General features: G+C 46.9%; 2 protein-coding genes across 3 annotated transcripts; both read left to right on the top strand.

Moving 5' to 3' along the window:
• Nucleotides 1-110: 110 nt before the first annotated feature.
• Nucleotides 111-10,065, top strand: JMJD7 (jumonji domain containing 7). The gene is made up of 9 exons (XM_061998150.1): nt 111-191; nt 1,116-1,269; nt 1,796-2,049; nt 2,846-2,902; nt 3,282-3,377; nt 4,221-4,297; nt 5,346-5,505; nt 6,404-6,960; nt 9,978-10,065. The coding sequence occupies exons 1-8, from the start codon at nt 125-127 to the stop codon at nt 6,490-6,492; spliced, it is 954 nt and encodes a 317-aa protein (XP_061854134.1). The 5' UTR covers nt 111-124; the 3' UTR covers nt 6,493-6,960; nt 9,978-10,065.
• On the top strand, nt 8,117-12,572 carry LOC104553588 (acyl-coenzyme A thioesterase 1). Of its 2 annotated transcripts, XR_009818920.1 has the most exons (4): nt 8,117-8,588; nt 9,978-10,180; nt 11,449-12,113; nt 12,213-12,572. XR_009818920.1 is itself a non-coding variant. In XM_010196294.2 (3 exons), exons 1-3 carry the CDS (start codon nt 8,135-8,137, stop codon nt 12,046-12,048), a joined length of 1,257 nt encoding a protein of 418 aa, XP_010194596.2. In that variant the 5' UTR covers nt 8,117-8,134; the 3' UTR covers nt 12,049-12,572. The 2 variants fall into 2 exon arrangements, 1 of the variants encoding a protein (XP_010194596.2); XM_010196294.2 differs by having other exon boundaries at nt 11,449-12,572.
• Nucleotides 12,573-21,972: the final 9,400 nt, after the last annotated feature.

Raw genomic sequence — 21,972 nt, forward strand, 5'->3', positions numbered from 1 at the left:
GGGGCGGCCATGACGGAGGCGGGGCGGCCATGACGGAGGCGGGGCGGCCATGACGGAGGCCGCCGCCTCCCCTTCCCGGGGCGGGGCTGAGGGAGGAAAGAGGGAGGAAGGAGGCGGGGTGGCCATGGCGGAGGCCGCAGCGCTGAGGGCGGTGAGGGGCTGCCTCGCCACCTTCCCGCGGGACGCCCGCGGTGAGCCCCGGCCCTGAGGGGAGGGAAGGCGGGAAGGGGAGAGGCCTGTGGCGGCCGTGAGGGAGCGGCGGGCGCTGGGGCCGTGGCAGGGCTGCGGCACGCCGTGAGGGATGGGAAAGCCGTGCAGCTGGCAGCTGAGAGGGTAGAACTGAAACATCTGCTCGGTTCCCAGCTAAAACGGTTCCGAGCTGAGGAAGGTGCAGAAAGGCTGTAGCAAAAAGAAAACCAAACTCAGGAAAACGGCCGTTTTAGGTGATTTTCCGATGTGTAAAGTAGCAAAACCAATCACTGTTCCAGCGTCCAAAAACCTTCCTGAGGGATCGTCTGTGGGGAAGGGCTGGAGCACAAGGCTGCTGAGGAGAAACTGAGGGAACCCCTGAGGCTTTTAGTCTCGAGGAGGAGGCTGAGGGGAGACATGATCCCTCTCTACAAGAGGTTCTCCCCTGAAGGGCAGTTGTAGTGAGGTGAGTGTCGATTTCTCTGGTAACAAACGACAAGACAAAGGAAAATTGCCTCAGGTTGCACCAGGGGAGGTTTAGATTGGATATGAGGAAGAACCTCTTCAGCAAGCACTGGAATGGGCTGCCCAGGGAGGTGGTGGAGTCACCATCGTTGGGGATATTGAAAAGAAGCATAAATGAGGTGCTGAGGGACATGGTTTAGCGTTGGATGTGGCTGTGGGAGATTAGTGGTTGGATTCAATGATCTTAAAGGTCTTTTCCAACCATAATCATTCTGTGATTCCTGAGGGCCCACAGCATGGCCAGCTGTGAGAGGAGCCGAGCAGAGATGCCTGTGTGGCATGGAAACCCTTCCTAAAGAGCCTCTGGGCTTTAACAGCCATTTCTGGAGTGAGGGACACTGCTTGCAGAAGGCGCTTTTCCTGGGACTCCAAGTGAAACTGGTTGTTGTTTGCCTGGACAGAGCTGGGGTGGATGGAGTCCGTGCCCTATCTCGATAGGCCTCCGTCCCCGCTGGAGTTTTACCGAGAATGGGTGAGCCCAAATAAACCTTGTATCATTCAGAATGCCATCAGCCACTGGCCAGCTCTGAAGAAATGGACCTCAGCGTACCTCAGGTATGAACAAGCTTTGGAGTAGGACTGCTTTTTGTCTGCAGTTTTGTTTGCCCTCGATAAAACACCCTTGCTTAGTCTTTATTCCTAACATCAGCTCAGCTGCTTCTGTGTGGAGGTGTTCAGTCCTGCCACCATGGCCAAAACTCATGGTTTCTTCCTGCAATCATACCATCCTGTCCTGTTCTAAGGCAGGCAGAGGGGTGGGTGCTTGGGCTGTGTGCAGCCAACAGACTCAGGCTGTGGAAACCCAGTTGAAATGTTGGGCTCTGGCCAATGCTTCACCTTGTGTCCTCTCACTTGGAGTGAGACTGGAATAAGAACAGACTGACTTGTTTGTGACCAAGTATGAAGATAAAGACCCCAAAAATGGGCATTTTAACAGTGATGATTTTTAAAGGAAAGTTCTTTAAGCAGAGATTTATGTTTGGACCTAAAGTCTTTGCAGCTTGTTGTTTTTCAAGTAACTAGTGTCCAACAGGTGGGCCATTTTGCAGGTCTGGCTGTAAGGCTTAGATTTCTTTTGCAGGGAGGTGGTAGGGCCCAAGGTCGTGAGCGTGGCCGTGACACCAAACGGTTACGCAGACGCCGTGTTCCGGGGCCGCTTTGTCATGCCAGAGGAGCGACAAATGCCTTTCACAGACTTTTTGGACATTGTGGAGAAGAAAGTGACCTCTCCCAACGTGTTCTATGTGCAGAAGCAATGTTCAAACCTCACTGAAGAGTTCCCTGAGCTTGTCTGTGACGTGCAGCCTGACATACCCTGGATGAGCGAGGCCCTTGGTAAGCCTTCTGGTTCTCTTTATGTCGAGTAAATGTTCTGTACAGAGCTTTAAAACAGCCATGGTAGAAGAAAATGGGGAGTGTTCTGTTTCTGGATGCCACAGCTCAGATTGGTGTTTCATCCCCTCAGAAATGGGAGGATACTTTGGTAGAGTAATCCAAGTTTTGGGTTTGGATTACCCCAGAGTCAGTGCCAGAGTCAGTGTTTGGGGACCATCTCAACCCAACCAATGTGGTGACAGTGCCATGGAGCACTTCTTATGGTGTCACTTCTCTCATTTAGAGTTGTGTTTGTACTGTGATTCATGCTGCTGCTGTCAAAGGTAGCACAACAAACAAGGAAACAACACCCAGTTCCTTTGATACACAGACGTTTGTTTCTGTTCTCTTTCTGTTTCACAGCACATCTTTCCTTAAAATGTCAGTGAAAATCGTTTGCTGTAACATCACCTTCTTTTTGTAACTCAGACATGCTGCAGTTCTCTGTGAGCAAAGTCTTGGGGATTCAGAATGTGGAAACAAAGTGTTGTCACTGTCAATGAGGGGATGACTAATGCTGTGTGGTGAATCTGATGGGTAATACAATGGCTTCCAATGTAGAGGGAGGTTGCTGTTGCTCACATTTTGTTGTTGCCTACATTTTCAATGAAACCTGTCATAGCTATGAAAGAAGTGAAAGGACAGGATGTGGCAGAAGTTGACAGAAAGTTGTTTGAACTGCTTTTAAATGTGACACCTCAAATTCTTCATAGGTTTTATTTTGTTGACAACACTTCTCTGTTCTCTAACCATACAGGGAAGAAGCCTGATGCTGTGAATTTCTGGCTTGGGGAATCAGCTGCAGTCACATCTTGTATGTATCCTGTGGTGCTGTAAGTCTTCTGTGTGCTTCTATGACAGGTTTAAGTGGGCTTGTTTTGAGCTAGTGGCTCGGTAGGACAGTGTGCTTTCTCTGATGAGGTAGTTCCACCATAACATGGGGGTTTTTTTTGCCTTATTTCCTCTGCACTTGTGCATGTGCCTGACATTGTGTCAGGCAAGACCCTGACAATTTGCTTCATTGAATACATTCACTACAACATTAAACTATTACTGGCTGCGAGAGGAGGAAGCAGCCTGGTAACAAGAGCACAAGCTGCCACTTTCAGTTCACTGTAGTTTCGGATGTAGAGAAGGAAACAACACTGATATTTCTCTCCCTACATCTTTTTTTTTGGTCTTCTCCATTCCAGTACATAAAGATCATTATGAGAACTTGTACTGTGTGATATCTGGAGAGAAACATTTCCTACTGCACCCACCAAGTGACCGTCCCTTCATCCCGTATGGTATGTCATTTACTGTACAGCACAGCTGGAAACTGGAAGGGGGAGAGACTGACATGTTGAAAGACATGAAAAAGGAAGCAAAGGTAGCAGTTTGATGTTTATGCAGTGTTGTGCTTTCCAGTATGATGAGAAGACTGTTTGGTGCTGCAGGCAGTTTGAAAGGTAAACGTTATTCTGAGGTAGTGTTTTCCAGTCTTGTAAAGTAATAGGTTCACTGATGATTGTGGCAATCTCTTCAGCTTTAGAACATTTCACTTATTTGAGTGTCTTGTCAGTACTACAGCTTGTCTTTGATGCCTGACAGGTTTCTACCTGCTCATTCTTGAGGAGGAAAAGTTAAAAGAACAGCTTAAATTTGTGCCTCATAAAATAAGACTTCGTTTTCCCATTCCTTGACTTGCAAACCTAATCTAAACTTAGTCTAAATAGTTTAGATTAAGTGTATTCAGAGTGCTATAGGACACAATGTAGTTTTGCCTAGATAGTATGTGCTGCTACAGTATTCCATTTATACTGGTTTTATCTTGGTTGCAAACTTGCAATAATAGAATCAGAGAATGGTTTGGGTTGAAGAGGATCTTTAAGATCAAAGACAATAACTGCTGTGAAGAAAGAAGGTTGGAATTCCCAACAGGAAGGCAGTTCAGTGTTAAAACTGCCCTAAATTAAAACATATAATTAAGGAACTGGTTAAAGATTGAAACGGATAAGGTGAGGACAGTCAGTTGAAAATGGCTTGGTCTTAATTTTTTCTTTTACTTGGTGCAAGTGTGACATGCTCTGCCATTACTTTCTCTTGATGCTGCTCTGAGTTTTGTCATCTAATTCTTTCTGTGGCTGCAGAGCTCTACCAGCCAGCAACCTACCAGGTGTCAGAAGATGGCTCATTTGAAATTGTGGATGAGAAGAATGCAGATCAGGTAAGGAGCAGATAAGCAACACAGTCAGTACACTAAAGATGGGCACTGCTGAGTCCTCAGACTGGATGTATTGGTTGAGGTTCAGAAATCCTTTGTTACTGGAAAGAGAATGCTCATATAGTTCACTTTTATTTTACTATTTGCAAAGGATACCCAGCTTCCAGAAAAAGATTTTACTGCATGGCTGAAACTATTGATATTATAAACTGTCTTCCAGGCATCACATTGAAATAAATCCAGTAACAGGCTTTCAAGTGAATCAACAGTGGAAGAACTGATTTCATTAAGACTGAAACAGATTTCTCTGCATTCACTTTCTTTCCACCCTCTACTGGTTTTTTTTCCCCTTACAGCAGTATCTCCCAGTGCAATAAAACATGTCTGTCTCAGTGAATAAGTTGTGTTTTCTTAGTAGCAGCAATATTTATTTGCTTTAAAATATTTAATGTGGTTAAATAGACCTGGAGGCACTTTACAAAAGCACAGGAACCTTTTGTATCTCATCTCATTAGTTTTGCCTCTGCAATGTGTGACTAGTGCAACAGCTGAGCTGGTGGAATCTCAGGGGAGCACTCCTGTAACACAGAAAGGTGTGGTGGTGAGGTTTGTAGCTCTGTTAGGGCACAGAAGGAATGAATACAGGCCAGAGGGATTTCCCAGCAGGAAGGGGTGGGGGTTAGCTGCTGGGAATAAAATGACACCAGGGATCTTTAGACAAGAAAGAAATATCTAAGAAGAATGATGCAGATACAGTACTCAAGTACTGAATTCAGGAGAAACAAGTGACTTAAGGGGCTGGAGGTGTTTTGAAAGTACGTCACCAGACTGAGATTTCATGGCTGATGTTTAGCATCTGTTCCCTAATTCACTGAAGGATGCAAGTGTGGTCTTGACCCCTGCTCACTTAAATGTGGAAAGCTGTGTAGCTGTATGTGTTTTGCCATTCAAAAGATATGCTTTGTAACCTATTAAGTTTGGTTATCAGTTGTTTTTCTGGAAGCTTGCTGGAATATTTTGCCAGAGCCAGTACCATATACTCTGCTTTTAGGTACCCTGGATCCCTCTGGACCCGTTGAACCCAGATCTGGAACAGTACCCAAAGTACGCTCAGGCAAAACCTTTGCAGTGCACAGTGAAAGCTGGTGAGATGTTATACCTGCCCTCTCTGTGGTTCCATCATGTTCAGCAATCACATGGCTGTATAGCAGGTAAAATACACGCTGTTACCAGAGATGTTTTTGAACTATGGAAGGTGTGTAGCTAGAAAACCTCACAGCAAAGCATAAGTGGGACCAGAGTTCCCTTTAAGATCACCTCCCTCACCACAGGAGGAAACAGCAACCTCAAGAGATGCCATGGGGCTACCTCCTTGAGATCTCTTTTGCCTACCATTCATAGCATTGTTGACAAGTGCTAGAGATACAGCAGAGGAAAAAGTCTTTCTGGTTGTCAGCTCTGGAGAAGAATAGTTAACTCAGTGATTGAGTTTCTAACATGGAGCTAAGCAGTTTGCGTTGCCTGGCCTGCTAACTGCTAATTGACCATGTCCATGGCTTTACACTTGAAAAATCAATATTCTCTGGGTCTGATCCAGTGAGTGTCTGAAGCTAGGATATTACCTCCTCCAAGAGCTTGTGGTACAATACTGTAGTGCCTGCTTTATTTATTTCCTTAGAGGAGTACACCAAAATGAAAATGAGAAGCAGAATCAAAGCACTAATTGATGACCATTGTGAAGTGGGGCTGAATTTGTCATCCTTTACACAGAGAAAAAGAGGTTCCTATCCAGGCATTAAACTTGGCAGTGTATTTCATGTTTTGGATCCAAACAGAAGCTTACATTTTCTGTTCCTAAACATTTTGCCAGCTTCTGCTTCAAGGAAACCACAGTAGAGAGCCTAAAGAGTTGGTTTGGGTTAAGAGGGAGTTGCACTGACAGCACTATGAAGGAACTCTGTTGTTTTTGACTGTAAGCAAAGCTTTGCTCATTTCAAAGTTCAGTCAGTAGTAAGGAAGAGCTGAACTGCGTGAAACAGTCTATGAACACGTTTGTAAATCATTGCATTCTAGTCTTAGAAATGTTCTCCCTTTTTCTTGTCTCCTTAGTGAATTATTGGTATGACATGGAATATGACCTCAAGTACAGCTATTATCAGCTACTAGATTGTCTCACAAAAGCTGTGGAAGTGTTGTAGCAGAGGTGGGATCTCTCTGGCTGATGTGATACAGTCATCAGCATCAGTGATGGAAGTACAAACATGATTCAGGTGAAAAGAACTGAACGTTAAAGGACCCTCGTCAATGTCCATCAAACAGGTCATGGCTGTTTTGCTTCGTTTCACAGTCCAGATCCGTTGGCCATGACTTTTGGCTTTTAAGTAGAGGTTTGCTAAGAGCATTTGTAGGTCTTTGCACGTTGCCTGAGTGATGGTGAGCAAAATAAAATTGGAAGGGAAGCAATCCAGCTTTTGGAAATGCCAAACCAGAAGCCACAACTGTTTGTTCACATCTAGAGATTGTTTTCATAACAAGCCAGCTGGACAAGGAAGGATCTGCTCTGTGCATCAGGCTGCCTAAGGCAAAAGTCCTGTCCAGTTGCAATTCACCAAGTTCAGTGTCTACGGTGTCTTGATGATGAGAAATCTCAACTTCTGCAGTAAAAGGTCAGTTTAAAAGCTTATTTCTGTACTAATTTCCTCCTTTATTCTTTCCCAAATGATGTGATGGGTGGAGGACATCTGGGAGGACGTGCAAAAGTCAGTGCTGCCTGTTTTTCGTGTTAAGCTCTGTGGGTTTATTGTGTTTTCCTGTTTCTTTCCACAGTTGCATTTAAATGTAGCCACAATCTCTTTCATCCTGAGTAGTGATTTTAGAGTTGCTTTGCCAGGTCTGCAGTCAATCTGCATGTTACCTGTGGTCTCGTGGCACGACGTGTGATTCTGCAGCTTGGGGGCTCATTGATTGTTTCATTCCTTTGCCCATTAATTGTTACCTAACACATGGTTGGGTGGCTTGTGAGAATCAGGAGCCTGTTTCTGCAGCCTTAATTCCTATTTGTGCTTCCTCAGAGTGAGATGAGAGTACTGGTGTCTGAGACCCTCAGAGTAAGACTAGGAGATACACAGTTGTTGCAAAAATGTACTGTTGTTTATGAAAAGCAGTGGTTGGCATTTCTTGACAAGTCTTCATGCAATCACAGAATCTGAAGGGTTGGAAGGGACCTCAAAAGCTCACCCAGTGCAACCCCCCTGCCAGAGCAGCACCACCTAGAGCAGGGCACACAGGAACTCATCCAGCTGGGTTTGAATGTCTCCAGAGAAGGAGCCTCCACAGCCCATCTGGGCAGCCCATTAGAAACATCAGTGATATAGGAGGGGAGACTTATTTTCCATGTATTAGTCAGGAAAATGCAGATGGTCTTCAGATGAGATTGATGATTGTGGAGGGAAAAGACAAGAATTCTTTTACTTTGGCCATTTCTTTTGTTTTTTTTAAAGAAACACAATTAAAGCATCGTGCTTTGTGGTGCCTTGTCCAAAAAGTGCTGATAGCTTGGAGTTAAGGAATTCAGAGCAGGCTTTGTTTCACAGCTAGATTAAGATGTGATGTGGCCAAGGCCAATGGCATCCCGGGATGCATCAAGAGGAGCGTGGGCAGCGGATTGAGGGAGGTTCTCTCTGAACTACATCTCCCAGCAGCCTGTGCTTGCTGGCTGCAGGAAGCAGTCACCGCTGGTTCCTCCAGGACTTTGAGCAGAGATGTGAAGCCCGAGAAGCAACAGGCTGCCGGGCGCCCCGTTGCAGAGGCTGTTCCCGAAGCGGGCGGGAGCAGGGCGCGATGGCGGTGCGGGTGAGCGTGCTGCCCGCCCGCCGCTGCCTGTTCGATGAGCCCGTGCGGATCCGTGTGACGGGCCTGCGGCCGCAGCAGGCGCTCACGCTGCGTGCCAGCCTGCGGGACGACACCGGGCAGCTCTTCCAAGCCCACGCTCGCTACCGCGCGGGGGGCAGCGGCGAGCTCGACCTCAGCCGCAGCCCTGCGCTGGGAGGCAGCTACACAGGAGTGGAGCCGATGGGGCTGCTCTGGTCCCTGCGCTCCAAAGAGCCCTACAGGCGGCTGGCAAAGAGGAACGTCCTCACCCCTTTCTGTGTGGAGCTGGAAGTGTATGAGGGGCACGGGGACATGAGCTGCTTGCTGGGAAAATGCACCCATGAGCGATGGTTTTTAGGCGAGGGGGTAAAGAGGATTTCGGTCAGAGAAGGTCGTCTGAAAGCAACCCTCTTCCTCCCTCCTGGTGAGTTTTTATCCCATTCTGGTTTTCCAGCTGTGATTTACACCATGTATCACAGAACCATAGAATGGTGGGGGTTGGAAGGGACCTTTAGAGCTCATCCAGTCCAACCCCCCTGCCAAAGCAGCTCCCACCTAGATCAGGTCACACAGGAACGTGTCCAGGTGGGTTTTGAGGACTTCCAGAGAAGGAGCCTCCACAGCCTCCCTGGGCAGCCTGGGCCAGGGCTCCCTCACTGAAACAGTCAAATGGCTTTTCCTTCTGTTTCAATGGAACTTTTTGTGTTCCAGCTCCATCCCATCACCCCTTGTCCTGTCACTGGATACAAGAGAAAAAAGTGCTGCCCCAACCTCCTGACACCCACCAGTGAGATATTTGTAACTATTAATGAGATCCCCCTGGTGTCTCCTCTTATCTAGACTATTGTGCACCATGGTCCCTGCACACACCTGAGAACCCAGAGTAAAGCCTCAGCTAATGATTCCCTCAGCCTGTGCTTGGCCCAGCTTCTTGGATCCTCACAGCAGAGCAGAGAGGAGTTGTCCAGGCAGGTCAGGTGCAGAGGCAGCCATGCAGGGAGGGCAGCAGGGGTAACACTCTGGCTGAGAGCACTCAGGGCCTCTCCTGCACTGAAAGCTCTGGGTTAAAGTGTGTTTATTTCTTATCTCTTATGTTTAGCTGATAGGACAAAGAGGTCCCTGGTCTTTGGCAGAGCTGTGAGGCATGATGAGGTGTCGGTAGTGTGATTGGAAAGCTGTGGAAGAGCAGGAGGGAGACAAATGAGGAAAGCTTTGTAATGAATACAAAATCCCTTGCAGCAGCTGTGGCATCAAATCTTGTCAGGCAATTCTGGCTACAAGAGTTGGGCAGAGCAGTAGGAGGAAAGGAAGGTCCTGTGGCTGCAAGGAGGAGAACTGAGAAGCCCAAGGGTAGTTACCCAGATTAGACAAGCCTGAGCTGGCATGGGTCAGTGCTGGCACATGTGGGTGCATTTCATAACTCAACTATTGCCTTTCTGGAAAACCTGCTAGCACAGTTCCTAAAGAAACACAGCTCATGCAGTGTTACTGCTGGCTCATCAGTGCTCAATGGCCTGACAACATCTAGGCCAATATCAGCTGAAATTCCTGGGGGAAGGATGCCCAGCAAATGAACTTCCTATAGTGAGTTTCTAAGAGACACACACATATCCAAATTAGTGTCCTTACAGTGATTGCATGTGTGCCTGAGAATGAGAACTTCCATGGAAAGCTTCAGAGGATGATTTCCTTTTGATATCTACTGTCCTGATGTGTGCTGGGGGGGCACTGCTGAAAGGACAGCTGTAGAAACTTTTCTCTTTGAATGTGTATATATATGTAGACAAACACACACACACATCTTTCATTGCAGGAGCTGGTCCATTCCCTGGACTGATCGATTTGTATGGATCTGGAGGAGGTCTTGTCGAATACAGAGCAAGTCTTCTAGCTAGCAGAGGCTTTGTGACTCTAGCTCTTGCTTACATGGCCTTTGAAGATCTCCCTGCTACACCAGAGGTTCTTGAACTGGACTATTTTGAAGAAGCCATCAACTTTTTGCAGAAGCAGCAGCAGGTAAGGGACAAATTATGGTGCTCATGCTGTTGGAAACTTGTTTTCCAGTCTTCTATTGTGAAATGCTGTATATCACTGCATGCAGCTAAGTTTCTGAAACATTAGGAGGAGGCAGCATTGTCTGGACAGCATGGTCTGAGAGATGGAGAAGCACAAGCCTCAGCTCCAGCTCTGCAAGTAGTTGGATAGTTGGTGTTGCCTGACATCTGCTGAGTTCCTGTAATGTTGTGCAAACCAGTGTTTCTGTAAAATTAAGCCAAAGCAGTTCCTAGACCAGAAGCACAGAACTGCTTGATATTTTTTTACTTTTACATCCTTCAAGATTTATGGAAGGGAAGGAAAAAAATCCATTGACTTTTTCTGCTGTTTCAGAAATGTCACTGGCTTTTCATTCTGAGCAAGGTTCACAAGAAAGTAATAAAACACTCTGCAGAGTGTGCCATGTCCTAAGAACCTGGGGCTGGATTTGAACAAGCGTGTGGGATGAGAAGGAGATTTTGTAGCAATATATCATCATGCTTAAACCAAAAGAGACCAAGAGAAACCAAGTAGCATTTAAAGCTTGAATGGAATGCTGCCTAAGGTGGTATTCATTTCACAAGGTTACTGAGGTTCTAGCATGCCAGTGTGAGAGCAGAGCTCAGCCTGGCTTTGTCTTGTTCCTCACGGAGCTCTGAAACTCCTTTGTCATGTTCCTCACAAAGCTCTTGAGTATTTTGACCAGATGGACATTACAAACTGAATTTGAGGTTGAAGTTGATTTAAGCAGTTGTTGAGCTTTCTCAGCCTCAAGTGTAACGAACATTATGTGTTCCAAGACAAAAGAGGAGATAACAGGTCAGCTGTAGGAGAGTATCAAGAAACAGGGACATGAAGGAAGATCAATGCAAATGACTTGGGAAAAAGTGGCTTTCCAAAGAGGAGAGAAGACTAAGAGGGTTTGAAGGCAGGAGCAGTAAAAGGTAGCAATACTGAGAGCAAGTGTCTAGCCAGGATGTGGAGAGAGCAAAGGTTTGTCTGTGAAAGTCACCAGGAAGTAAAGGTGTTACAGGAGGAACAATGTTGAGGAGCTGTAGAATTCCCAGTCAATCCTGTGGAGCCTCAAGCAAGGAGCAGAAGTGGGAGCAATGTAACCTGAATAGAGAGAGGTAGGGGGTAAAATATGGGCGGTCTTGGTTGGATAAGGAGTGAGGAAGAAAAACCAGAGATGTTGCATTGGCCCAGCAAATGAGTCAGTTGCTGATGGTTGTTTCCTAACTGTGTTTCAGGTGAAAGACACTGGGATTGGCGTTCTTGGCTTGTCTAAAGGAGCTGATCTAGCCCTTTCCATGGCCACCTTTCTACCTGGCATCAAGGCAGCTGTCAGCATATCTGGAAGTGGGTTTAATTCTTTCATTCCCCTGCAGGGGGACGGCTTCACTCTTCCCGTCCACCCCTATGATTTGGGGAGGATGAAGATCAGTGAGGAGTCTGGCCTAGTGGATTTTTCAGAGGTCCTAGATGATCACAGGGACCCAAAGACTTGGGAGTCTCGCATTCCCATCGAGCTGTCCTCAGCCAAGTTGCTCTTCCTGTGTGGCCTGGATGACATGAACTGGAAAAGTGAGCTGTACTGCCGGGATGCTGTTCAGCGCCTCCGGCAGCACGGGCTGGAAGTGGAGTTCTGCTCCTACTCCGGAGCAGGGCATCTCTTGGAGCCACCATACCTGCCTCTGTGCCAGGCTTCCATCCATAAAGTTCTGGGGGCATTTGTGCATTGGGGAGGGCAGTGGAGGGAGCATGCCAAAGCCCAAGAAGATGTGTGGCGCAGGATCCAGGCCTTCTTCTGGCGACACCTGAACTCAGACATCTCTAAGAGCAAGCTGTAGTGAAACTGACAGAGGTGCTGACCAGGGTTGGCATTTCAGCTCTCACCCAACCTTGGAAACTCATTGTAAGTTTCCTGGCCTGCCTTCCTCTAAACCCCACAGTTACATAGTTGTTAATTTTCAATTCCCCCCTCCAAGTTTTCCATTTTTTGGTTGAATTTCAGTTGTCTTCAGGCCCCAGCTGCACTGCAGACTGGAACCATCTGATCTGCCTACATGCTGTAATCCTCTGAGCAGAACCCAGCATCTCACCCCTCAAGCTGCATTGGTACAGAGCCATCATTGCCCTCAATCTCCAGCCATCTCCTTTTGCAGCAGGGAATACTCATAGGAGTAAACAGAACAATTTCCACTGAATTGTTTAGCTTGCAGCTTTAAATAACTTCAGTGTAAACATCACTTTCTTGAGACAACACATGAGCACACCCACCTTTCCTCTTGGTATAGAAATTTCCCAGGTTTCTTAATAAAAAGGTCACTTTTTATCCCCAACTAAGGTCAGTTCTGATCCCAACTAAGTAAAGAGCCACTCTTCTGACTTACTCTGAAGTGCACTGGTCACATTTTCTTCCTCAAAAGCCAGAAGTGAACCTCCCCCAAGTGTTACATTGGTTGTGTCTCTTGCTGACTCTGGGTAAGGTACCTATCAGGGAAAGTTTCCCCTGCACCACTCAGTAAATACAGTGTGTGTGTGCACAATGTGTGTGTGTGTGTGAAGCCTTGGACTGTCTTTGTGCCCATCAGTAGGTAGGCAGCAATCCTGATGTAGTCACAAGCTGTCGCTTCACTTGGCTGAGGAGTTGTTATACAGAGGTCCTTGCCTACTATCCCTAACAGGAGCAGTGGAGTTTGCAGGAGGGTCTGCCTAAGTGCTGAGTACCTGCTTCTGAATGTTGTACATCGGTTTATCCCCGTTTGGGGCAGGATGAATAAAGCCACAGCTGCTGATGAGTGCCCAGGGGCCCTGCAGAATGGATTGTCTCAGTGGTGTTGCCACTAGAGCAGACAGCTGTGGGCTCAGTGAGAGCTATGAAATGCTCTGCTATCTCTGGCCATCCTCTGCTAACTGATTTCTTTGGAGGGTTTGGACTACATGACCTCTAGAGGTCCCTTCCAACCTCTACTGTTCTCTTCAGAGGGGGCTGGCCTTGCCTCTTGGGGAGAATGTACTTGCAGTACAAGTGTGTTGTTCTCTGACCTGTGGGATAGCTCACATCTATTGTAATCCCTTCTGAGGTGAAGACAAACTTTTACTGCCTCCAGTGGGCAGCTGACAAACCTATTCTTTGAATTACAAAATTGTGAGGAAAACTGAAAGGAAAAATTCTTTCCCTCAGTAAATCAACCATGTGGTCAGTGATGCTGTCATATGGTCTTCCATGCTGTCCTGTTCAGCAATCAGGGAAAACAGTGTGAAACTAGAGGATGAAAGGAGCTGCCTGGTGTCTCCATGGATGGCAGTTGCACATGGGACCTCTTTGTTTTGTTGCTTTGGAATGAAGGCTTTGCTGCTCAATCATAAGCCCTTTATTTATCCCTTGGATGGTTACAAGGTGCTGATTTCTCAGGCAGGAGGTGAATCCATATTTCTTTGTAGGGCAGGCAATGCCAGTGTCACTGGCTGCCACAGGACACAATACTGAAGTCACAGAAATCTGTGTTTTGCATGCTTTTATGACTGAGTGGTTTTGCAGACAGTTATTATCAGAACAGTTATTGTCTTGGGATGCTGACAGCTAATGCTTTTATGAGGAGGTAATAACTGCTTTCCATCACTGAATCTCTAGTGACAGGTTACAGAGATTTTCTCAAGATCTCTTGCTTTGAGGCAGGTGTAGAAGCCAAGGAACCAATCCTACTTGCTTCATTTCTTGTTGATTCCATTCCTGTTTTCCAGTCACTGATCAGACATGAAAATAACATGGTCCTTTGTTCTCCAACTGCTAAAGAGTCTCGAGGTAAGAAAGATGTTTGAAAGAAATCATTTTTTCTCCTACTGGGAAAAGATGAGCTCTTAGTTGCATAACTGTTTTAGCATCTTCAAGTGGCAAAATTCTCCTCCAAATAGCCATTAAACTACAAGTTGTGCCTCTCCATGGGGATCAGGAGGCTGAGGCTCATCCCTTGCTGTGCTTGATTAGGTTCTCCCACTTCCCAGACCAGTGCTGTCACTAGCAGATTGCTGTTTATGGTTCATGGGTGGTGGTGGTGGCTTCAGAAGAAGGCCTTGATGTTTTTATTCTACATTAGATCAGTAAGCTTTCCAATCATGTGTTTTTTAATGAGATGAGAGCTTTCTGTTATCAACCATTATCTTACACATCATGATGTGAAGTTAGCCTTTTGGTAACTGAGCTTCCTTAGCATGTGTGACTCATGCTGTGCTCTGTCTTTCCCTTGATCCATCTGGAATATTATGCCCAAAAGAAGGAAAAGGGAGATTAAAGAGAGGCATTAACTTGTTTCCTTTTCAGTTGTCCCTGGCAACTAAGAGCATTTTGCAGAGCCCAAGAACCACTGCCCAACAGCAAAAGAGCTGCTTAGAAAAAGCCAGCCCCATTGATCTCCTTACATGGGCTCTTGATCTGAGAGCCGAGAGGAAGCTTTGATCCTGGAAGGTGCTAGTACCTAGTGGTTCCTAAGCAGAGAGAGTTCAGTCAACTCAGGCCCAGAGAGAAAGGACTGTGGTAGGGAGAAATGATTTATCCCATCAGTCACCACGTTATATAATGCAGAGGGGTAACAACTGCTGAGAAAGTGTGTAGCACCAGCATTCCCACTTGTGAATTGAAGTACTTTCCTCAGGAGAGCCCCTCTCTGCAAGAGGGACATTGAGGTGCTGGAGAGGATCCAGAGGTGGGCTAGCAAGCTGGGAAAGGATTTGGAACATGTCTCAGCTGAGGAAGGGCTGAGGGATCTGGGGCTGTTTAGCTGGGAAAGAAGGCTCAGGGGAGACCTCATCACTCCCTGCAACTACCTGAAAGGAAGCTGTAGCAAGGTGGAGGTGAGTCTGTTCTCCCCAGTAACAAACAACAGAACCAGGGGAGGTTCAGGCTGATGAGAGGAGGAATTTCTTTGCTGCCAGGGCTGTCAGGCATTGGAACAGCTGCCCAGGGAGCTGCTGGAGTCACCATCCCTGGAGGGGTTTCAGAGCTGGGTGGGTGTTGCACTGAGGGCAATGGGCTGGTGGGTGATGGGGCTGGGACAGAGGCTGCACTCCATGAGCTGAAAGGATTTTCCCTGCTGAAATGATTCTATGATTCTATTCCATGAATGTCTGTGAAAATAAATTGAAGTTTCTGCATATACTTGGAAGGAAAACAAACCATGAGAGAGGCAAAGATCTATCCCTTTTCAAAACACATTGCAAGTGTGCTAATACTGCAGAGTGAAACCACAGACAAGTCAGGTGCATCCTTCCAGGAGCACGTTTTTGTTAAGAAGAACACAGAATCCCAGTTCTACCAGCTGCTGGCACCTGCCAAGTGACTGCCACGCTTGGGCACACGTGCAAACTGTGCTGCTGGGTAGTTACTTGCTGAGCTTACAGAAGTGTTTTCAGGCAACACTTCTGCAAACGTGAGGCTTTTGAAACGTGTGTTGAATTCCCACGTGGTCGCTGGTGTTGGCTTTGCAGATGACAGTTGTTCTCTCCGTGCTTACTCTCAGCAGTCGATACAGTGGCATCTGAGCATCCCAAACTGAACCGAGCAAAAGAATAGTGAGAGTCGGACACTGCCCTTTCTGTTTCTGGGCTAAGAAATTGGCCACATGGTGTCACTGTGTTTCAAGGCAGCAAAACCTCTGGCTGTTGAGCCTTTAGCAATTCCAAGTTTTCAAAGCATCCCAGGCATGTGACATTATCTGAGGAGATGCTTCTGCAGAAACAGCAAGGTCACGCAAGCTTCGCTGTGGGAGTGTTACAGCAAGCTATTTTATACACAGCATCTGTTTCCTGGCTTCTTGTGCCTTCCTGGAATACATCAGAAGTGTTTTTAGCCCAGAAGCCCATGTTCTCCAGATGTCTGCATTTGGGAGCATGCTTGCATGGAAAACTTTATCTTAAACTGTTGCAAGCCAGAGATTTAAAGCTTCAGTGGTGCTGAGCTCATCCTACACCTTAGTCACAGTCCTTCTTCTGTCTTTATATAGCTGAATGCACAACACCCTTCAGCTCTGCTGAGGCAGAGGAAAGTTGGCTTTATGAAGCTTGGAGCAATATAAACTGCAGCTCCTGGGACACACAAAATGCCATTTAATCCCTGCTGGTCCCGAAGAACAACACACCTGCTCAAGAGAGCTGTGCCAAAAGCTGATGTATTGGGTGTTGAAGGAGTTTCATAACTCACAGCTATAGCAACACTGAGAGAAACAGTGGTGTGCAGATATTGTATGAGCCTTAGCCAAGAAGATATCTTGCTCAGGGGATAGTGAAAGGCTGCAAAACCTCATGCAGTGCTGAGTGTTGGTGTGGACTGTGTCTGCTCTGAAATGGTAAGTGAGCCTAGAGCAGCAGGCCTTTGCTGGCATCCTGATGGTCTGCTGTGGTTCCATCAGGGTTCTTTAGAAAGGATCCGTGTCTGTGCATGGTTTACCAGCCATGCAGACTGCGAGATGCCTTCTTTTGATTGCTTAGGATGTCAGGTAGTTGTGATGCTTTTCCTGAGTCAGCTGCTCTGGTTTTTATGAAGCTTGCTGCCTGCATCACAGCCGAGAACGACAGCGCTGGTTTGACGCCTCTGTCTTGGTGATGGTTTCATTACTGGTTTTGTTTGGGCCAGGAGTTCACTTGTAACAGGCCTCTTTGGATGGATGTGTGTTCCATTGAAGTGCTTGGACACAGAATCACAGGATCTCAAGGGCTGGAAGGGAGCTGCAAAGCTCATCCAGTGCAACCCCCCTGCCAGAGCAGCACCACCTAGAGCAGGGCACACAGGGACTCATCCAGGTGAGTTTGAATGTCTCCAGAGAAGGAGCCTCCACAGCCCATCTGGGCAGCCCCTGCCAGTGCTCCCTTACTGAACACTGAAGAAGTTTGTCCTTGTGTTTCTTTGGAACCTCTTAGGCCTACAAAGCATGGCTCTGTGAGAACCCTCATGCCTCGGTGTGAGTTTTGGGGCAATGGTGTGAATTGAGGAGATGGCTGTGTTAGTCTGGCCTTCAATGCACTGAACAAAACCTGGACTGTCAGACCTCAAGGGCCAGAGCAGAGCCCTGGAGCAGGTAAGTCCATTGAAGAGATGGCCACAGCATGTTTGGAAGACCAGAACACACCAGTAGCAGACTGAGTCGTGTTTCCTCTTGTTGCTTGCAATGTGACAACAGCATCAATGTGAGTTCCATGGTGTTTATTTAGGAACACTTATTCAATAGACCTTTGGCCTATGACCCCTCCCCTTACCATTGCTTCAGTAATTCTCTTAATTGACCTTTGTGCTGGTGGTGGCTCTTGGTATGGGAGCTTCTCTTGGTAGCGTGCAGGGAGTTTTAACTATAATTATCCTAATGGCACTGCTGCCATGATGTTACATAAACAGGAAAGGCTGAAACCCACTGACACAGATGAGATGCAAATGAAAGGCTGGTGTCTCTGCTTTGGGAGTACGAATAAGAAATGGAAACCAGCTGATGAATCCCTGAAGACTTATCTCCAGGAACTGCCTTTAAAAGGTTTGCTCAGGAGAGAAAGGGAAAGATGTGTGTTTCTTCTCCTTGTGATTTTATGAACCCTAGGACCTGGAACCAAGGCTCCTTCTGAGAAAGCTTTTACATGTTGCCCTGTGCAGTGTGTTTTCTGGGAAGCTCTGGTGCTCCATGTTGGTTGGAAGAGGTACACTATGTATCAGTGCCAAAAGGCATTTAGTTTCTAACACCATTAGACTACAGGGTGAGTCTCCTGGAAAAATGAGACTCATTTTGTCTCTTCATGTGAACCTTTTTTGTTAAGCATATGCACCACCTAATATTGATTAGCTTGGACTAATATGAATTAATTAGCCAACTACAGACTCCCAAGATATGTTTGAGATGTAAAGCTCAGCTTGATGTGTGGAAGAAGAAGAGGTTTTGAAAGCTAAGGCTTTAATTCCTGAACCAAAGTTCCTAATGCCTGATTGAGCTTTGCATAACAATCATCCAGTCTTGATTTAAACTTAGGGATCATGTGGGAGGGAAATGTGGTGTGGAGGCTGAGAAAAGTCAGGGGTCACGGTGTGAAAGGAAGGTGTAGGAGGGGAAATACATAGTTTAGCTGCAACATGGGTTTCAAGGATCAGAAATAGAGTTTCTTGTCGTTTCCAGTACTGTGGCACTGGGAAAAGTTGACAGAGAAGTGAGCCCCATTTTGCTCAAAGTCATAGAAGTCCTCAGAGAAGCTGTAGACCTTGCTCAGAAAGAAACCCTGCAGTCCACTAGGTTATGTGAACACCGAAGTAAAGGGACAAAAGTGAAACAAGGATTAAGCCTGTGAATGGAATGTGATAGGTTTTGTTTTCCTGGGAAGCAGAAAGGGGAGTCTGGGCTCATGTTTTGTGCACATTCCTCTGTCTGTTGTTTGGTTGTGCTCCAGTTCATCAACTACCTGTGCACCTGAGGTGGCACTTGGCCTCTGAGTTGTCCAGTTAGACTGTTCCTGAGAGGAACACGAAAGGTCTGAGAGGATCAAAGCTTTTGACTTTTTCAATGCTTGAGATAACAACTCAGTAGAGAGCAGAAAAGCTGGTGGTGTCTAACCATGTCTAACCACAAAACCTGCTAATGAGTTACCAGTAGCTGCAGATGGGGCAGATGTCCCTGAGTGTTTTCAGCAGGTCTTTTGCCAACAGCCAACTTTGAGCTTTCAGAATCTGACTGGCTGAATTTTGACTAGCTCCCATCAGTAACCTGGAGTGGTGAGGCCCAGCAGGTGTAGTGTAAGGGATGAGGAGCTTAGCACCACCCAGGGCACAGTGAAAACCTCAGGATGTTCTGTTGTCACTGTGTTTTGAGTTAGACTCTGTCCTGACACAGACAGACCTCGTGATGGCGATGACTGTGTTTGTCAGGAGGAAGGAAGTGAAGCTCCAATGGTTACAACCAGAATTGGACTTAAGAAACCAAGTAGGTGAAGTGGATTGACATGGGATCATCTGCACAGTTCTTCTTTTCAAATGGTAGGTATAAAGGGAGTTGTTAACAGACAGCTGTTAAGATCTGTTCCCATGTAGGAAAGCATCAGACAGCTTTACAGTGTCTTTGTTTCTTGGTTGTGCAATGCACACCCTAATATGTTTGGCTGAAGTTATTAATGTAGTCTTCCCTACACATGAATATATTGAATGAGAATTAAGCTGCCCTACTCACTGCTTCTTACCATTAATTAACTTTCTGACTCCCAGGTTGCACCCCACAGAACTGGAGGATGTTTTGCTGGGGGCAGATGAACAGTGTTTAGCTGCATCTGTAATAACGTCATACAACCAGGCATTTAATTGGATTCAGAGCCACACGAGGCCAGACAATGTCCTCTGTGGAACAAGAAGCATCAGTTCAGAGGGTGGGACACATTTCTGGCCCATGCTGTGCCTGCTGGATGCTTTGGTGCTCTCTGGACCGTGTGTGAATGGCCCCCATGGTACAGATGCTTAGCGGGGAGTACACTGAATCTCTCTGAGTATCGCCAGTGATGGACACAGTGTTGGGGTCACAAGTGGAAGGTGTCTAGAAGGAGTGCTTCCAGATGGGAATCATGTGGAGGAAGGGCAGTAACAGTCCGTAGCAACAGGATCATGATGGTTTTTAGTTTGCATTTCTAGTTTGTCCTTCCTCTGAGTCCTTCCTCCATTGTCCCTGATCTCAGGTGAACTGCCTGTTGCTGCTTTCATTTCACACCACAAACTGTTCACCAACTTGCCTAAAATGTGCAGAGGATTTGTGATAGAGCCAAAGAGTATTCAAATCAAGCAGGGGTTTCATTACCATTTTCACTCACATTTCCTCTCTTCTCTTTTTCCTATAAGCAAGAGCATGCAGTTGTTGCACAAGGCATTCTGTGCTCCACATATCTGCCCATGTTGTCAGCTGTTTGTGTTATCAACCTTGAGGAGGAGGAAGAAATATGAGGTGTGTTAGCAACAGTCAGGTACTTCCCATTCACAGTTTGAGCATATACAGGAGGAAGAGATCTCTGATGAATAGAGCTGATCATAAGTTTTCTGATGCAACACTTCTCCTCTTGAAAATGTTGATTGGGTTCTGTATTGCTGGGTTGGCTGGTTCTCCAGCTTCTTGGAAACCTGCTTGGAAAGTTGTCATGCTGTTGGAAATGTTGCAAACCCACCTAGCCTGTTCCACTGGCTGCCCACCATTCTGTGATGCCATGACACTGCTGGCTGCTCCCAGTTACCCCAGGGGCTATCCCCTAGGCTGGTCAGCGGTTGGATGAGCTGCCCATTAGATGTCTTTCAGCTGCTGGCCAATTCCTTTGCTTCCAGCTTCCTAAATCTCTCATCTCCAAAGCTCCTAGCCTGCCCAGGTGAGTGCTTAGCCACCCATGTGGTAGGGAAACAGCTATGCAGGCAGAGTCCTGGCACGTGAACCAAGGCATCAGCCCAGAAGCGGTTTAAAGTCTTTGTTATAGATGTGAGAGAGACCTTTTTGGGAAGGGTGAGGGGATGTGTGCCAGCACAATTTCCTCTGTTGGATGAACATTCCAGTTCCCAGCTCAGCTGCAGCCAAGTCATGGGACACTTTAGCTTTTTGTGGTTCACAGCTTGCTTACTGGTGCTGGGCTGACAAATGCAGTCAGTATGTGTGTGAGGACGCAGCAGAGAAGGCCAGTGATTAGTGGAATTGAATCACAAGCTGAGGGTCTCTGCTGCTTTGCAATGTATCTGCTGCATGGAGAGGGATCACAGAGTCACAGAATCTTAAGGGTTGGAAGGGACCTCACAGGATCATCCAGTCCAACCCCCCTGAGTCCAAGTTGTGAATGCTGCAGGGAGGGCACCGGTGGTGCTTTGTGCTCTGCTGCCTTGGCAGGCTGTGGGTGAGGCTTGATTCCTGGAGGTGTCTATGGGAGGTGTGTTTATGGAGAGTCTTCCATTGGATCTCAACCCCTAGAAGCTAGAGTCTCTGAGTGCATTTCCTACAGCCTGGACTCTCCCTGGATAGGCCCAGGAGACGTAATTTGGGATGTTTGGCACAGAGATCTGCATCCTCTGGCGAAGGAGGCAGTGTAGGTGGCTTATTGTAATGTATCACTCTTAGCAGACTGGATGCCTCTCATGACCTAAGCAAAAATTGGCCATATCATGTCTCACCTGCCATGTAAACTATGAATGTTGGAGGCCTAGGATTAGAAACACCCCAGGTCATTGAGATGCTGAAGGCTATACATTTCTGTTGGCTTTGGTATGAGTTTCCCTTCTGGGTTCTCACATTTCAAGTAGCATTTTGTACAATAGTACAAAAGCCTCAGGAGCTCCAGCTGGCTTAAAGGGTTAAAAAAGATCCATGCCTGTGAAAAAGGAGTTTTCTGCTGGAATGAAAGCATTTCAAATTGCAGTCAAGCCTTTTATGTGCTGCTGAAACAGAAGAATTAAACCAGACCTAATACGCATGCACAAGACGTTCAGAGATAACATCAAGGGTGACTCTGCCTTGGCACAGGTTAGAGCAGCTTTCCTGAGACCAGGTGAGACTCTCAGGGTGTTTCATGTGCCAGGCTGTCTTCTGTCTGCCTTCTGTGCTGGGTTAAGGGTTTGACACCAAACTGGGAGCACTGGCTGATTCACCAGAGGCTGTGCTGCCATTTAGTGGGATCTGGGCAGGCTGAGAGTTGGGAAGGGAGGAAACTCATGAGGTTCAACAAGGGCAAGTGCAGAGTCCTGCAGCTGGGGAGGAACAACCCCCTGCACCAGCACAGGCTGGGGGTGACCTGCTGGG

This window comes from Colius striatus, chromosome 6 (genome assembly GCF_028858725.1).
Source record: "Colius striatus isolate bColStr4 chromosome 6, bColStr4.1.hap1, whole genome shotgun sequence".
Lineage (NCBI taxonomy): Eukaryota > Metazoa > Chordata > Aves > Coliiformes > Coliidae > Colius > Colius striatus.

Bases quoted from the DNA above. Each gene is read 5' to 3' on its own strand.
- JMJD7 (XM_061998150.1), top strand. From the start codon at position 125: ATGGCGGAGGCCGCAGCGCTGAGGGCGGTGAGGGGCTGCCTCGCCACC. The intron at 1,270-1,795 runs GTATGAACAAGC...TTTCTTTTGCAG, and splicing joins TGGACCTCAGCGTACCTCAG to GGAGGTGGTAGGGCCCAAGG. The intron at 2,903-3,281 runs GTATGTATCCTG...TCTCCATTCCAG, and splicing joins ATCAGCTGCAGTCACATCTT to TACATAAAGATCATTATGAG.
- LOC104553588 (XM_010196294.2), top strand. From the start codon at position 8,135: ATGGCGGTGCGGGTGAGCGTGCTGCCCGCCCGCCGCTGCCTGTTCGAT. The intron at 8,589-9,977 runs GTGAGTTTTTAT...CTTTCATTGCAG, and splicing joins AACCCTCTTCCTCCCTCCTG to GAGCTGGTCCATTCCCTGGA. The intron at 10,181-11,448 runs GTAAGGGACAAA...ACTGTGTTTCAG, and splicing joins TTTTGCAGAAGCAGCAGCAG to GTGAAAGACACTGGGATTGG.